The following is an 18433-nucleotide window of genomic DNA, read 5'->3' on the forward strand; positions in this document are numbered from 1 at the left end:
CATACTCTTAATTGAAGCAGTCTGTGTGAATCCAATACTTATCTCTGGTTTGTAGAGGGTTTGAGAGAATACTTACGCAGACCCAGGGGTGTTTGAGGGCCTGTTCGGCAGTGATTCTCTTGGCTGGGTTTATAGTCAACATCTGGTTGATCAGGTTCTTTGCCTCTGGAGTCACTGTGTCCCACTCAGGGGATGGAAACTGTGAAAAAATGGAGAAAGTGTGAAAGTTGGGAAGGAACGTGGATTGGAAACATGCTTTGTGAGGGACTTGTTACGAGTTTGCATCATCATGTTTCAGCTAATCCACACCATCTGGACTCCAGGTCTCAAATTAATCTGTTAAAATTAGACTGCGATGAGAACAAAATGTTCATTTCTTTTTTGCAAATTGATACAGAAGCATGAACACATGCGTCTGTTTTGGGTATTAAAACTATTTTTCACATTGAGTGAATTCCAAGCAAACAGACTGCCTGTGAGCCTTTTCTCTCTCTCTTTCTGAGAGCTGCAATGTGACTTTATTATCCAGAGACCAAGAGAGGAGGATACCCCTTCTCTGATTCTCTCCCACACACAGACACACACACCCCTCTGCAATGCGTCAGGGAGGCCCTGATAGGATCAATAGCTTTGGACCAGCTCTCAATTGGACACTATTAAACATTCAAAAACTGCTTAGCAAACCCCTGCACTGCACCCCTTCACAAATATACACCTAATAAACACACACACAATGCAGACTCACATCATATGCTCCAGCTTTAATCTGCTGATAGAGTTTGTGTTGATCTTCATCCCAGAAAGGAGGATATCCCACTAACAAGATATAGAGAATAACACCTGACAGAGAAAAAGGGACAAGAGATTTAGATATGGATCATGTTTAGGCAGTAATAGTATTTTTCTATTTTAATAGACCAAGCAAGTTTATTCATGACTGGATTTCATTACATGGAGGTCTGCACAAGAAGGCCAAGTTTATGATAAATATAAAATAAGAACAAAGAGCATGACAATGAAGCACTGCAGTGCTGCAAGGATGCACTGGGTCACACATTTTAGTCTTCATTGTTTTGTACAAACAGCATATGACATTTTGTCATGTTTTGGGTAGTGTTGAAATTGAAAAACAGGATGTTAAAATGATTAGTCAATAGCCCCACTAGTTGTGAGTCACAGTCAACTTAAATACCTTTAAATTACTTCTCATGCAATGTAATTAGAACATGTGCAACAAGAATATATTGATTTAAATACAAAACCGTTGAATAACTCTTGTTACCTTGTGACATCTGTGTAAGACAGCCTCAATGACTTAACTCTCAGCCTAAGGGGAGCTTTACCCCTTGGCAAAATTCCTCAATCAATCAGAAGTTAGGGATTCTTTTTGAAGCTTTCTTTTTTGGCTTCTATGTTTTATTGAAACAGGACAGTGGTAAGAGTCCAAAAGTTGAAGGAGAGAGTGGGGAATGCCATGTGGGAAAGGAGACACAGTTGGGAATTTGAACCTGGGCTGTCGGCATCAAGGTTCGCAGACCTTTGCACATGTGGCATTGCAGGGTTCCTACGCTTTTAAAAATGAAATTATAGACTTTGCCAGAAGAAGGTAAAACTGAAAGGCTTCCCCGACCAGGGCTGAATTTTCTATATGATGAACTGTTTATGAAATGCCACATGGTATCAGAAAAAGATTTTTTTTGGTGATAGATTATTTCTGGCATTTTAAATACCTCAATTCTATCAATATGCCATATAGCGATATTTAACATAACATGCTTGTTAAAATAAAGGGCTACAAGGATTTTAAAGTGGGGAAACTTGGTAGCCCAGATGTTAGAGAACTGGACTAGTGTTTACAACAATACAGAGTTTATTTAAGCACAGTGATAATATCAGAGAGGGGTCTGAAGATCGTCCCCTAAGAAATTTAGAACACCCAACACAGAATCCCCTTAGTCAATGTGCCTTTCTTAATTTAGGACCTCTTACTAGTAGAAATCAGACTTTCTATGGCCTTAAATTTCAAATGTGCAATTTAAGTCTATTTAAGATCTTTTAAGGGTCTGAAGGAACCCTGGTATGCATACATAAGCAGCCAATTAAACTAATGTGAAAGAAAGCTGACTCCAATTGTATTTTATTGAGCTTTCAAAAACTTCAAATATAATAAAGTCTGGTTTATCTTTGCCATTAGAAGTTTCGTTGTTCAAAAATTGAGGCTTACAACTCACCACATGCCCAAATGTCCACTGGCTTGCCATAGGGGTCCTTCCTTAGGACTTCAGGGGACAGATATCCAGGTGTGCCAGCGAACCCTGCTCAACAGAAGGGCCAGAAGACATAATTAACTGTTGCCTTTCATTAAATGTGTTGGAGGCTATTTCTGTGCAGTTATGTGAATGGCTCGGATGATAGTGACCTGTTGGACTCCAGATTATGACAGTGTAGAGTCACAAGCAAATACCCGTTAATCATCTCATCCCTGCCGGAGAGTCGGCCAAATGCTGGCAGCTCGGCCATATGCCAAGACACAATGGCCTAAGCATGAACTGGAAAAGTGTCTGTGAGCCTCTTAAGCAATGCTCAGACAACCATTCTTTGTCCTCTGAGTGGGCAGGCGGATGTGAATGCATACATATACAGACCCACTGTTTGAATGAGGGCCTGTTCAGCTGCGATCCTTATGTTTAACACAGAAACTATTGAGTGCTAAACACTTAGCTCAGTTAATGGTCCAGCACATTTGATTTGTGCGTGTTACTGCTTATGTTTTCTTACCGAACCAAGCCTGCTGGTCTCCCTGCACTTCAATAGCAAGGCCAAAGTCTGCCAGCTTCACTGCAGCTCCCTTCATCTTACTGGCCAACAACAGGTTTTCGGGCTGAGGAAGACACAGCAGAATGTAGGACAAGAGATCAAGACAGTGAGAGACGGATAGTGACAGGCACTCTTCAGTAAAGCACTTTCTGAGAAATATTCACATCTGATGTATTTGAAACAGCCCGTGTGGGGGTGGGGGAAAGGTGTGAGAAAGCGATGGAAACACGGAGGATGTAGAGAGAAAGAGAGAGAGGATGAGTGGTTGAGAATCTCCAAAACGCCTTATATGGGCATGGGTTGGTAGCCATAGAAACCACTCGGGAGTCATTTAGGCAGCGCTGCAGACTGCATGCTAAATGGAAAGTGTACTTAGCAAGAGGCGGCGTGTGTGGCGGCGTTCTAAATGGCCGTTGTTTGGGCAGTGGGACATAAATGGCCGCAGTAAAAGCCCACTCAGGATAAAAGGCCAACAAATCAGACAGGCAGCGCTCGAGGTAATAGCATTATTCTCCGACACACACACGTAGAAAAATCGCCCACATGAGTCCAAAGCACCCCTGGAGGTTTGTTTTTTCCTCCACACCTCTGCTCAAAAATGTATGTTTCAGTACATATCATTATTCCTGTTTCCTACCTGGATTATAATCATCACCTTTAGGTGGGTTAAATAGAAATTCTCTTCCTCCACTCTTTGAATTTCAGCCTATGAGCTATCAAGAATAACACAAGCCCCTCTCCTATTGCTCTATGGGTGGTGTGATGTCATATGGGTTGTCTTGGCAACCCATGAGGTTTATCTATGTCTTCACCTCCTCTCACATAATAGACCCCCCCTCCTTCACATCAGTACAAAATGTGTTCATGTGCCGCTCGAGTCCTTGTCTTTTCCTTGCCATAGGTGAGAGACCGACCCCTGCACGTGATCATGACTCACCATCTCTGCGCTGCACACGAATGCACGTGCACGCTCACACGAGCACACAGACACACAGAAGAGAGGGATGGATTAAAAAAATAAAAAAAGAGGGAACAAAGGGCGGGAGAGGGACGCAGGGGAGAAATAATAAGCGATAAAAGCAGAGATGCAGAGAGGAAAAGACAAAAGAGAGACAGAGATGGAGAAAGCGAGAGCCATCTGTGTGTTGCCATGGCCACGAGCAGAGGTGTGTGTGAGTGTGTGGTTGTCACGGCAACGGGCAGCCACTCACCTTGAGGTCTCTGTGCACAATATCATGCTGGTGGATATGATTGACACTCTCCAAGATCTGACTAATGCAATGACTACGAAGAGAGAAAAAGGGACAAAACAGAGAGAAAGATGTGTCAGTCGCTGCCCTTTATCACAAAAAAGACATCACAGAGACTCGTTAGACAGATCTGTCAGTGTTTCTTTCTAGACCATGGGATTATGGTGTGGTTACAAGACAGATAAATTTGATTTAAAGGCATTATTACTGCCCAAGGCTTGATAATCATTATACCAGAACTGTTTTCTAAAGCACCAAATGCCCAGTGTTACATAAACTGTCCAAATAAAATGACAGATGCTCAACATTATACAGAGAAGGGGTGTAAGAAAGCATGGGATGTTGCATACAGCAAATTATGTTTTGTGAAACTGCATTTCCACAAAAAAATGAATCACTTTTTTTATAACCTGTTTAAACAATAAAGACTTGGGACGATGTTGTGTTAAGAAGCCCTAGTGCTATGACAGAGTTGTTCTTTATCATCAGCTACTTGTTGTAATTAATACTAATACTGATGCTGATATTTAAACATGTACTTCAGACCTAAAACCTGTGCCCTTAAACCATACTTTAAAGCTCAAGAATGACCAAAGATAAGAACAGGTCTTAGAAATGATACCAAATTTAAAGGAATGAGAATAAACAAAGAAAAAGACTCAAGTCGACATAAGTCTGTTGATTCTGCCTACATATGCCGTACATATGGCAGAAATTGACTTGGACTCAAACTTGTATAACGTTTTCCTAGTCATTTGACTACTCAAAGGGCTTTTACACCAAGTCACACCTACCAATTCACACCCTTTCACTCAGCTCACTCGACATTCGTACACTGATGATGCTATGGAGAATTGGCCATCAGTATCAGCTAATCCCATTCAATTGCATCAATTTACATGGCACCACCGAAGCAATGGGAGCAAACTGAGGTTAAGTGTCTTGTCCAAGGACAAATCGACATGTGACTGCAGGAACAGGGGATGGAACCCACAACCTTCTGATTGCGAGATGATTGACAGCCTACTGAGACACAGCCGCCCAAACGAAGAAAGAACAAGAAAAAAATGTTTGGCAAATATACTTGGGATACTTGGGTGGCTGTAAATATAGCTGGGTGGCTCACCCAAATAAAGTCTTTTTGTGGGAAAAAACTGCCCATTGCGTGAGATGTCTCACAGCCTGTTCTGTCAATCCCCCACCTTGTCAGCAAAATGGGCATGTAACCCACTGGATACTAGTGCTAAATAAATACTCCTATTGACAAATTCCCAGCAGTGATCTTTGTAGTGCACATTTTATACAAAGAAAGTTTTTAAGCTTTAACCATCAATGTTAGATGCCTGCAAGGAATTTTAAGAAGCTTAAAACAATGCTAACACTAGCAACACCATTAGTACAGTTCAACTTGACCCTGTCTATAGGTGACTTTCAATCCATTGAGGTGTTGAAAACAGAAAGACTCATGAATGTGTTGTGTAGTCTGATGACCATGTTTAACATTTAATGAAGAACTAAACAAAAAAGTATTCATAAAGACAGCTACATAGACATTAATGCTTTTTGTATGCTGTAAGATCACTGCCTGTGTATGGAGAAACACCTCTCTCAGTCTGGTCTTTACATGTTTCTCTGTTGGTGAGCACCTTGGAGGTGAATTTCTTTATTGAACAGTCACCGACATTTGTGTTAAGTAGGGTGATTCAATTATGTTTCTTTATATTACTAATATTGCTCCTAAATATGTCTGATAGGTCAGCAAAAAGTTAATCTAATAGCACGAAATATAAAGACTTGGTAGTCTCAAGGAACTTGTCAATATGATAACTGAACTCACAGCTGTTGTAATATTGCTTCCTGTTCTGTTTTTCTTATGCCAAATGCAAACCATCATCTCATCAGTTTCCTTTGATTAATGAAATAACCACCACTCAGTTTAATCATCGTATGAAAGTTTATCTGCGAGTCATGTCTGATCAAAAAAGGGAAAATTACCCTGGGCATTTTGCACTGTAAAAGTCAAAATATTAATACACATTTTTTTTTGTTTACATGGCTGAAAGCAGGCTCAAACAAACATTTTGTTTGAGTTAAACACAGGGCTGGGTTGCATAACAAACATTGGCTACACAACCACTATAATTCTTCAAAGGCATAATCAAGGTACTGTAGTTTTAAACAATCAATACTGAGCAACTTGTGTGGGAGGCCTCACACCACACAGTCAATAAATCTCTATCCCGGTAGCAATTTTAATAATGGGGGCGTCAATTCAGCTGCTACTAATATAGTTATTTTTCATTTCTGGCTGCCGAGCATGTTTTCACACTCGCCTGGTGGTGAGTGTGTTGGCTCATGATGGGTCTTATAAAATGTTCCTAGGAGCCAGTACACGACCACCTTATTACTGTCCTACGCACTGTGGTGTCAGGCTCCACCATCGCACTATTTGAGGCTCATGTTCATGTCACGTCTCGGGAAAGGTTAACGGGTCAAAGGGCACAGTGAGAGAGAGCCAGGCCGAGGCTTAATGCACGTGGCTTCGTTTGTAAAGGCTGGTGTGTTTCCAAACCCCCCACCCATGTGTGTGAATAGACAAAGACCCCTAATCCAATTGTACAGCAGACTTTATAAGCTGGACACCACACAGCCACGGGAAAAGAGGAGGGGAACTCCCAGAAGGAAGATGTAGCGAGGAAAGCTTAAATGTCACAATGTCGACAAAATGTCAAATTGTGGTGTAAAATGCCCAATGCGGTTTCACAGAGGCTAAGGTAATGTCTTCAAATCGCATGCTCAGTCCAATTAGAAGATAAACAACCAGTGGTATTCAATTTACACAGCTTAAAGACAAAACAGCAGCAAACTGTGAGGAAAGAACTGGCCATTTTTGGCAGAATAAGTCATAATTTTTTTTATCAATTTGCTGTTGATCATTTTAGGACTATGTAGATGTAGGATGGAGAGTGACGCATGTGGCCACAGAGAGATGAGAGAGCAGTATAACAACGCACTTGTTGACTGGGGGGTACATTCACCGCCAAGAACACAAGCAACCCAATTATATCTACCACTGTGTGCCTGTGGGTTTGCACTCATAAAATGAGAGTACGTATTCATATATTTAATGGGATTATGCTGTATGTTTGCTGCAGAGCGTGTGTTCATATGTTTAGAGCTGCTTACCTGGCATCGGCCTCGCTGTAATACTCCCTGGCTACAATGTCTTCAAACAGCTCTCCTCCTGTCACCCTGGGAGAGGAGAAGAAATGAAAAAGGAGGAGGAAAGAGAGAGAGACGGAGAGAGAAACAGACAGGGGAGGCAGGAAACGTTAGCATACACAAACAAACCATGGTCACATGCATGGATGAAATGTCAGTGTGTGTGTGCAGAATATACTCACAGGTCAAAGACTAGGTAATGAAAGCCTTCCTCTGAAATGCTGTCATGGAGTCTCACTGTAGGAGAGACGAAGAGCAGTGAGATGGAGATACAAAGAATGGAAAGGGCTTAAAGGAAATACAGAATCAATGTAGTATTTGAAGAAGAAATGGACCATAACCAAGCTGAATAGAATATCATCTATGGCTTTAACTTTGAGTAATAAATCCACTTGATATGCAGTTAATCACAAGTCAATTCTACCCCAAACACTGTTCAATCATTTATGTATTCAGGCATAAATACATGGGATACTAACTAATACCACACAGCACAGCATTTACAGCTTAAGCTTATTTGCAATGACCATCACAAGAATGCCTTTAAAAGAACACAAAGTCTACAAAAATATCACAAGAGCTGCAGGAAAGTTATCAATGAAAGTGAGCGAGAAGAACACAAAACTCAGCATTCTACCCTCCAAAAACACACTGAACGCCACTGTCAGATGTATGTTTGTTTACATTCCTGGCACCAGCACTGTTGTAAAACGTTCAACAGTGTTGACCACTGCTCATTTTGAGCATCTGAGTAATGTTTTAGAAGAATTTTGTCTGCTGTTGAATAACAGTTTACTCTTGCACTGAATGTAACTTTTTAGTTATTTAACTCTGCCATATGAAGACGAAGTGAAGGGCATTAGTAGATGGGGGACAGAGTAGGGAAAACAGAAAGAGAAAGACAGTGATACAGAAATATGTGCCACGTTTAGAGACTAACAGAATTGTTATGGTTGAATTGTTTAATTTAGATAATATTTGGGCTTTTTATGCCTCTATTGACAGAGGAGGAAAGTGGATTGAGTCAGAACCAGGGGCGAGAGAGTGGGCAATGACATGTGGGAAAGGAGCCACAAGCCAGGCCCAAACCAGGATCACCCACGCACATGGGGCACAACCCAACTGCCAGGCCATCCGTACCCCTGTGGTCAAATTACGGTTTAATTGTATGTGCTAGGGTTACAGATGGTTTCAACGTGAGATTGTGCCATATGTATGTAGAGCTCTTCAAATGCACATCCAATGACCGATTCCAATCCACACTTCATTCCCTTCATGCTAAGTCATACAACATTGTTTTTTTTTAACCGATTATTAGTATTGCATGTGATGATAACTGATATTTGCACCAATATGCTTATGATGAACAAAACATACTTAATGTGGCAAAAGTAAAAATGTTAAAAAAATTAAGGAAAACAAACAATTTTAGCATTAGCTCTGTCAAAATGAGAAACAGCACAGAGAAAAATGGTAGCAGCAGGAAACAGGAAGTGATGCCGAACACTCCCTGAGTCAGTGCCACCCCGGCCTGAGTGTTGATTGGTTGGTAGTTTGTCACATCAAGCCAGTCAGATAATGGTGTGAGCAGGACATTAAGTGAGACTGTAGAGAGTGAAAGCAAAGCCATAGGGGAAGACACACCTTGCAGTGAAGCCAAAATAGCACACCTTTGATTAAACTGACTTTGGACAGTTATCTGGAAAATAAAATGCTGATATCAACAAACGGCTAAATGCCAAATACTGACACCAATAATCAGTCTACTGCTACTTCATGCCATTCCCAATTATCTCTGTCTGATTTCCTTCTCTGTCCACCACCCTGTTTCTCAAATAAAGGCATAAAAGCAGCCAAATAAATCTTAAAGAAAAACAAAAGCATCTAAATCAGTGAGCTCCTTAAAGTACACAAGTTGCTGCTTTGCACCATGCAGGACTGGATGCTCAATGTCACAAATGCATGCCAAATATTTACTTCTCTGTGCTGTGAATTTCAGTTTCCCCCTGTCCAACAGCTTTTATTTTAAATATAGAGCAATGGAAGTGTGCTGTTCTGCATTCACAAGCCTCTAACATTAGACAGCAACATTATTTTACATCTGTGTTACACAATAAAGAGCACCACATTTAAATTATGGATAAGAAAAAAATGCGGCATTATCTCTAGCTTAAAAAACAAGCCAACAAGCTGCCTTGAGTAAAGGAAGTAAAAGAAAATCAAGGAAATCTTCCTTTTGGACACTCTGAGTGCTCTGTTAATCTCATGCGTTCTTTGTTCATGTAACAATAGGCAAGCAGAAAGGGGGTGTAAGGGTAAAAACAGGGCCTTGCACTATATAACTCAAGCTATTAGGACACTCAATAGAAATCAATAGAATCATGCTGATTCTGACATTTATTCATGTCACATGTTGGTTGGAAACACAAGTAAGCCTCCATTTAGCAATTGTTTGCCCCAACTGATCTGTTGTTATAAATGCTTTGTCACACCAAAATAATTTCAGTGGGCAAGAAGCTCCTATAAAAAATGCCGAGCTATTACCATTATACTTGCACAGACTTATAAAGTCCAGAAGAAAATGTAAAATTGTATTCACCAGCTTGAGCGTCTGTAAGTAAAGTAAGCAACATTTGGGGTAGTTTTTGGGTGACTTATTTCTGCCTGCTACAGAAAAATGACATTTTAAAAGAGGAATTTGGGAATTTTTAAGTTATTTTTGGGCTTTTTATGCTTTTTTTTGGAAACAGGACAGTGGATGTAGTATGAAGTTTGGAGGAGAGAGAGAGGAATAAACTACTGTGCATCGGAGTCAAACCAAGGTTGCCTACTTCCAGCACGTCCTCTATACAAAGACCTAACTGACAGAGGTTAGGCTCGCTGGTGCCCTAGATCATTTGTGTTTTTTTTTAAATTGGGCAATATTTCAGGATATTTTTTCTCAAAAGGTCTTGAAAGTCAGTTGGTATTTGAACTCAATCTGAACACCCCCACACACACACTTCTGTACCTCTTTTTAAATCCTACCCTATATTCTTGCTGACATGCATTACAACTAACTAATAAGCATTATACAGCTGAATTAATTAGCTTCAACAGGAGCAGAAATTTTATCACTTTGTCTTAATGTTTGCTCTGCTCCTCAAAGGCAAGAATGAGGAAGTAGGAGAGTAGGCAGCAGGGACGAGTCAGAGTGCAGGGCATGAATACGATCTGCTGTTATCCTTTCAGAATCAAAACTCAGAAATATTGTGTTTGTTTCCAAAATCTTGGCAGACACTTAGAATAACAACAGATCTTTGGGCAGTTACTTGCAGAGATACCTTGCAGCCATAACAGCCATTTCTTCTGCTGCTGGTGGAGGCGTTCTAGTGGAGTGGAGCAATTCCAAAACTTTCTGTACCCCCTTTAATTCTGAACACAAAGCTCTTACAGTCAAATTGTCTGAACACTGAAAAGGTTCATTTACAGATGTGAGCAGTGATTCACAGCTCTGTCACCAGGGTAGGAAATTTTACATTTACAAAAGAAAAACATTTTAAACAGTGATGTTCTCTGACTTCTAATAGAGATAAGTAGTTTTATGTCAGAAATAGAGAAATAAATAAAGTGGTGATTGCAGTAATGAGCTCATAATACCATGATACTTCGGTTAAGCTGTAAACATCTGAGCCCTCCTGTTAACACAGCAACACAGCAGCCGAGTGACTGAGCAGCACATAGGCAGCAGGAGCCGGGTGTTAGCTGAGAGGCCTGAGATACAGCTTAGGTTCAGTGTCAGGGAGCCACAGTTATCGTTATGTAAAGTGAATATCAGTTGTATAATAAGATGAAGTAGGATGGCCCTGCAGCAAGAAACAAGAGCGACTGCTCTTTCCTCCTCCTCCCATCTTCTCGCTCTCCCTCCATCTGTCTCCTACTCCTCCTGCTTTCGTCTCTCCATCTGTTTCTTTTTTTGTGCCCTCTTTTGTCCAAAGTTTGAATGCAGTCCATGCCAAAATATGTCAAAAAGAGGAGGAAGGACAAGAGGGAGAGAAAAATCTATACAGAGAGGGGAAGGGGAAAGTAGGCGAGGGGCGAGTGAGTGCCTGAGGGACAGAAATCTGGGACACGAGGAATGAGAAATAAGGAGGAGAGCAGAGGGAAAGGTGTCATTGATTTTGTCCTATTGGCCCTTTCAGCCCTTTAACACCCCTCTCCTGTGGACGTCTCTATTACAGGAGCACAATATGTTCCATTCTTTAATCATCCCTGCGATACAAATTTCCACTATTAAAAGGCTGTTACACGCTGTGAAATCAGAATGGTCAAGAGTGATAAAAGCAGACAGTCAAGAGAGCAGAGAGGACATTTCTGTAATAACACAGTCTGTTTGATCTTAGCAGGCTGAGCTGAGATCTGCTGTCACACTGTTAGTGAGAGGAAGATAACCTTCTGTCACCCTTCATCCTGAATATCAGTGGTGTCATCCTCATGTCTTTTTGTTGATTTCATTATGACAACTGTTTGATCAAGACTCAGGAAAATTGCAATCTTAAATTTATAGTCATGAGCTTTTAGCACATGATAACTTTATAAAGTAGTTGTAAAAATACTGGCAACACACAAATGCCAACCATTTGAAAGGACTCATAACCTTGGGTCTCTAAAAAAAAAGGATATTTGAATACAGTTATGTGATAACTCATATTTAGATGATGAACTAGGCTTCAGCCAATCAGTAGTTCAACAGAGATGTTTTTTAATACTACCTTTAAATGTCAAACCAAGTTCTCCCTAATTATATAGTTTATTTTGTCTGTTTTTAGTACTGTTTTTAAACATAGTATAGTACTAGGGTTGTCACAATATCAGAATTCTAAACCTGTTAAATAACATACTTGAGTTATTCTAATTCATTACCAGAATTTGCAAAATGTCAAAAACTGCTTAAAATGCAGGTATTGGTATCAGCAAGTACACATGTTTATGCACTGATCTGATCCAGTTTTCTTTAACTTTATATTTTGCTTTGTTTAGCCAAGCTAAATGTAAGCGTTAAGAACTGGAAATCATTCTGCTCAAACCCAAACAAAGGACCCACTGCAGCAGCAGTTTGGAAGCAGCATGATATTCATTATTCTTCCAGACCAGCATTGTTGTATACAACAGGAAGTGGCACAGATTACTAAAAGTTAAATAACTTTTAAACCATAAATCAATGCCCCCCCCCTTAAGCTTGTTGCGTTGCTCCAAAGACGCTACCCATGCCTTTGCAGCCCTTAAGGAAACTCTTCTAGCAAGCCTGGAAGTCGGGTGACCTTTCTGGCACTTTAAACATTATCCGCACCAGTAAAGCCGATATTGAAGGTCTTTTTAATCCATTTTAATCCTTTTTCAATCATTTTTGCAGCTAACTTGAATGCTTATGGCCATGTTGTTGCTTTGTGAGGGGCTGTCAACCAATTGCAGGCTGTTCCGTTGTCAAACTGTGCATGCTTAAAGATGCAGATGATTGTGGACTTAACCTGAATAATGCATAATAGAAAGAAGGGTAAAGGGTCTGCGATGTGTCCTCTGTGTCATTTTTATTTTAATATTTAGCAGTAAAATAACAATAAGCAAGAAAAACAAGGGTCACAGAAAGGCTGCACATTATGACTGTATTTGTGGAGCCATGTTCACTGTAAGGCTAAAATTATATGCCAGTTTACCACAGTACCGTCAGACCACAGAGTTTACACAGGTATCAGATCTGTACTTTTTATCAGCTGATACCCAACACTCTGGTATTGGGATCAGTATCCAGAGGGAAAAATGGTACTGGAACATCACCATTAGCATTAGTTCATGCAGGACATGGAAGTCATACATCCAGCTGCAATCAGCTGACTGCCAGCTGATTTCATTATCGTCTCCCAGCTCTCTCAACAGATCATAGTTCACTGTCTCAAAAAGGTAGACCATTTAAATATGACATCCTTTTCACTAAGCACTACCTCATCAGTGCTGAAAACTGCTGCTGGCAGAGCTTCACCTCCATCCCCCCCAGTCTCCTCCTTTCTAGCCTCAAGCCTTTGCTGCACCCTCCTATTGACTTTTATACTATTACAGAGTAAACTAAATTTAACTTTATTTCAACATGCATAACATAAATGTATCATTCTATATGGGGGTTTCTAAGCAATGCTGTCCCTGGAAAGTCAAAGCATGCTGCTTTTCTAACCCCTTGGAGACTCTTTTGAGCAGAGCCTTCACCCCCAAGCAAAACTGTGTCTCTTTTGCAGGAAATCATTAAATCTATGATGACAGTGTTCCTGGGTGGACAAAAATTTGAAAGAAACTTCTTCACACTGTCCAAATTTCATGAAAACATAGCACGGTTTCTGTAACAAAATGCTGCCAGTGTTTTTGTGTCTTTGGTTGTCCCCAAAAATAGGGAATAGATCCAATCTAAAATATTCCACCTCAGTTATGATGACTCATAATCCAGTTAGACCAACTTAATTTTAATATTCACTCATAGCAGCATTAGTTTAAAAAATATAATATATATTTTTTAAACTTTGTACTTGGGGTGGCAGTAGCTCAGTCCACATGGACTTGGGTCCGGTTGTTAAAGAGGTGCCAAGACTAAGCACTGCTGAGGCACCCTGAATCAAGGAAGCCTCTGCAGTGCTTAGGCACTCTTTCATTTGAATCCCTCACTCTGCCATCTCTTCTTATCTTCCTGGATACCATCAATCATTGAAATAATGGAGATTGTATTGTGGTTGTATGTGGTATCGAAAAGTATCAAAATGTTGAACATTTTGGTAATCAGATCCATGTCAGTTCCATTATTAAGAAATAAACAAGTAAACTGTCAGTAAATGATTAAATAAGACCATTTGGTGTTTTCCAAAGGAAAAGATAACTTCCTCTGAGTAATGTTCATTCTTTTGTGTACAACACTCAGATATACAGTTTACTATCACAGAAGGAGAAAAGAAACCAAAATCTTCACACACTAGAATCAGACAGTATTGACTTCAGTTCTAAATAAATTACTTAACTAAATAATTAATCATCTTAATTGCTGACAGCAAATCAATTGATTGTTACAGCTCTAGTTCAACTCAACAACAGAAGACATCACTTACTTAATTGGAAATAAATTGTAAGAGAGTAAATCTAAAATCTGTCCCCGACTGCATTTAGAGAAGTTTATAGCAGAGCTGCATGTCTACACTTGGTGATGATGAACACTGTCACTCAGCACGACTGACAATTCTCCTTAGTGTAGAGCAACACATTTGCAATCCTTATCCATCTGCCAATCCTGACAAGCATGCTCTGCAATCTCACAAAAACCTGCGTCCCCATACTCCATATGCCTCTGAAGCTTTGTTCTGTGCACCAACGTCCATACAAGACAGCAGCTGTGCAGTGAGATCCACTTTAATGACATTTCAAATGAGTGATCACAGACATTGTTATAGCATCTAAATGGCTGCAAATTCCACCATAAGTGTTTACAACTCCAGCTAACAATCTCATTATGAGCAACAAAACAGGAATGCATTTCGCATTTTTAGCTGTGGGCTCAGAAACTCACCAATGTTAGGGTGTTTCAGAAGACGGCAGATACGAGCCTCTCTCTCGAGCTTCTGATGGTCTGAGGAGAGAAAAGCCAAAGTTTAGACTGAGTTTCTTCACAAAAGAGCAAAGTGTTTGTAACTCAATAAAAGTAAAAGTACTGTGGTCAGCATCAGATTAGAACAGCTAAATAATCAAACGTTACATTAGTAGAATCTTTCAGTATAATTTGAACAATGTAGATGACTATAAACACTACATGCTAAAGAGTCTGCCCCCTGTTAAAGGAACACAAAAATTGTTTGAATTTTAAATGTATTCAAAGTTTCATAAAGTCTGCATTTTAATCAGTAATATAATCACCAAGCCTATTTTGAATGACAGGGAGAGAAGAGATACAGAAATAAAAGTATAGGTGGCAGATAAGATGAAAAGCGACACCATTAAAGAAAAACCTGGGACGATGTCATCATATTAACATTTGAACTTGTGCAGCAATGTTCTGGTTAAAATCAGGGAGAGACACTCATATTTTCAAGCACTGGCCACAGGAGTAACCAAGACTAATTTTAGTTGCCAAAGTAGATATTTGGTGGCCAACATAAAAATGTAAATGTTAAAAAAGGAGGAAGGAGAGGCATTTAAATGCAGCTTTAGAAAACAATTGTGACAGTTCAATCAATGAAGTAATTAGAAAAAATATAATCATGCAGTTTAAAAGAAAACTAGATTCTCATTAGGAAAACTGTGTATTTTCACCCCATCTTAAGTTCAGTTCCTTTTTTGAAAGAGGACATATACATCAGGTCATAAAAGAGTTGTCATGATATCAGAATCTTAAATCTAGATATGACCGGAGTAAAAATTTAAAAATCCTGATAACAGTTTCAATTCTGATGCAACATAAAATTCCTCTGTATCAAATTTTGCTCATAACTTGTTTTTCTTGTTTCCAAAATTGCAAGCAAGCAAACGTCTGCACAGCATCTTAACTATAAAACAACTCTGCCAAAATATTCATTCTATTTAGACCATCTATCTGCTCTCTCTGCTTGCAAAAGACAAAAACATGTCACATTTGCATCTTTAATTAAAAATGACTTCATAAACGTCAGTATTTGCCAACATGTAAAAGAGAAAGAACCAGGTTTGCTCTCTTTAACTTGCAGCATCTTATGGTTAAAAAAAAAACCTACCACTGATTGATGATCTGTAACTTTTTTTGTACAGCTTGGTTATTTTTCAATACAACAGATCATTAAAATAACAGAAACTACAATATTTTTTAAATGTGGCATCGGAAAGTGCCAAGTATGGGAATTTCTGACGACTTTAGATCCTAAATGAGTGTTGTAATCCAGAAACTGACTGTTAGATTTTACTAAAAATCCCAGTTTTACACACCATGTTGCTTATCATCTATGATCTCATTTTAAATAAGTAAGTTCTGCCAAGAGATAGCTATCAATCAAAACAGTGACAAAAAATGACAAGTACAGCCATGATGTTCAGCTCTGCCACCTCCACTGCCTACTTCCTGTGTTGGGCTGAGGAGTCTGATCAACAAAAACAACATTCCATAATGTGTATTTATTAAACAATAAATTAATCTTCTTTTCTTATTGATGTGTCTCCTTCCTGGTTAATGCTGTAAGCTACTTAATAGCATTCTGGGATCTCTCCCAGCACCATCAAGGAAGGACACTTTGAGCAGCTTTTCTCCTTTGTTATGGAAATTCATCCACAAAACCAGAAGTTTGGTTTACTTTTTAGCAAATACATGTCATTGAGAGCAGTTTTTATTGAAGAGAGACCTCATTATAAAACAAGAAATGTGATGCTATGGAGGTGGATATGTTGAGCAGTGAGTCTGGTCTCTACTCTGCCTGGAAATGCCTAGCGGGGCATACAGGGGATGGGGAAAGTTCCACATTACAGAGGTGAGCGTGGGTGATCGGACTTGCATCTGATTTCGGAGTGTTATAGTGGTCCATCATAATATGCAGCACAAAAAAAACAAATGAGAAAATGCAGCAGCTCCCAGTAGAAGTTGCTATTTTGCTATGCAGCAGTCTTTTATGCAACATCCAGCATCCATGGCAATCATAAACAAGTCATGTCTGTCATAGTGGTTCTGTCATGACAGCAGCCATAACAGGACACGCCCCATCACAGCTGTAGGAATGTAATATTTCTCTGGATTTGACAACTGCTAAAAGAACTTTAAATAATGCGAGAGCTCAACTAAAACTTAACAGGAGCAGTCATTCTGTAGTTATTTACATTTCAATGCAAAAAATGTAATAATCATACATTTTAGATAATCAGCATGTTCTCAGCTCTAGCTAGAGCATGTGAGGTTTTTTTGATCGACTGATTTGTGTCAGTCAAACATGTAAAATGACAACTTAAAAACAGTTAATGAACAGAAAATAGAATGGAAGAAAAAAAAGACAGTAGCTTCCATCTGCAACCACTTAAGCATCTTGCATGAGAAAAAAGGTTTTTTTTGTGTGCCTGTATTATAACTGTGTTAGCAAAGACTTGCAGTAGAAGTAATAAAACTTTGCAACCACAGGGAGCCACATATCAACTTTTTTTGGACCATCAGGAGAATTTGTGTTTAAAACCCTGTTTTTAATGCAAATACACTGAGCAGATTCACTCGATTTCCTGTTGCAAAGCAAACACCTAATTGGGGCTGTACAATTCTAAAAAAATCTCTTATTGAGATTATTTTGACTCATATTGCAAATGTGATATGATTTTTTTCAAGAAGAACATCAACATTATGTACTTTTTATTTTCAATATGAAAGTATGTATAAAAATAAGGCAAAATGATTTTGGCAAACTATTCTACAAAAACTGAGTCTTGAATGTTTGCATGATTGTGTAGGTTATAACATCTCTGTTGCAAAAAAAGACTGCTAATTTGACACATTTAACGTAAAAGAAATACTGCATCTTCTGCAATTTGAAAATAGAAGCAGACAATACTGCTTTTTAATCTAAATTTCGATGCACTGCCCAGCATTACAGCCAATCATGTCTGTCACTCAAGGAAGAAGTGCTATGTTTGATTCAGAATCCTTTTGCTAAAGTCCTTACTATTGCATGAATGCTCACATTTTTCTCTGTTCCAGTTTACAGTGTCTGCCTGTCTAAATGTAATTTAGGGCACAATAAGACAAGGCCTGACTCTCATACAAATACTTTTTGACCGATATTTAACTTGGTTTGACTCACTGCAGTTTCTTTTGTCGTTATTATTTACAGAGGAATCAGTCACAAAGACTACTTAATCACAGCTTTAAACTAAGAATATCAAAGCAAATATTCAAAAAGTAAGAGCTAATTTGTGTCACATGGGTTTTGTTTTATGTACACAAAGTAAAATATCTAAGGCCATGGCCCTGACCTATTAGTAATCCTGCGTGGCAGCATTGCCTCTGAAAGGTAACAGGTGCATTTAAGTAGAATGCCATTGACCTCATGTCATGTGTGGTTTAATTTAAATGGATCTGTTTGTGGATATTAAGGAGGCTGTGTGTAGCACTGGCTTTGAGTCCTGTCCACAACTCTACG

General features: G+C 39.3%; 1 protein-coding gene across 14 annotated transcripts in view; it reads right to left on the reverse strand.

The window, feature by feature from the left end:
* Positions 1-18433, reverse strand: part of LOC121528829 (calcium/calmodulin-dependent protein kinase type II subunit gamma) — a 70806-nt gene that overhangs the window by 35906 nt on the left and 16467 nt on the right. For all 14 annotated transcript variants that reach the window (XM_041816449.1, XM_041816444.1, XM_041816445.1 and 11 more), the window contains exons 3-10: positions 14866-14925; positions 7472-7526; positions 7254-7319; positions 4029-4101; positions 2779-2881; positions 2232-2315; positions 746-840; positions 77-199 (exon numbers count right to left, since the gene is read on the reverse strand). In XM_041816449.1, the coding sequence (XP_041672383.1) occupies positions 77-199; positions 746-840; positions 2232-2315; positions 2779-2881; positions 4029-4101; positions 7254-7319; positions 7472-7526; positions 14866-14925 (659 nt within the window). The remainder of the gene's footprint in view (positions 1-76; positions 200-745; positions 841-2231; positions 2316-2778; positions 2882-4028; positions 4102-7253; positions 7320-7471; positions 7527-14865; positions 14926-18433) is intronic.

This window comes from Cheilinus undulatus, linkage group 20 (assembly GCF_018320785.1).
Source record: "Cheilinus undulatus linkage group 20, ASM1832078v1, whole genome shotgun sequence".
NCBI classification, from domain to species: Eukaryota; Metazoa; Chordata; class Actinopteri; order Labriformes; family Labridae; genus Cheilinus; species Cheilinus undulatus.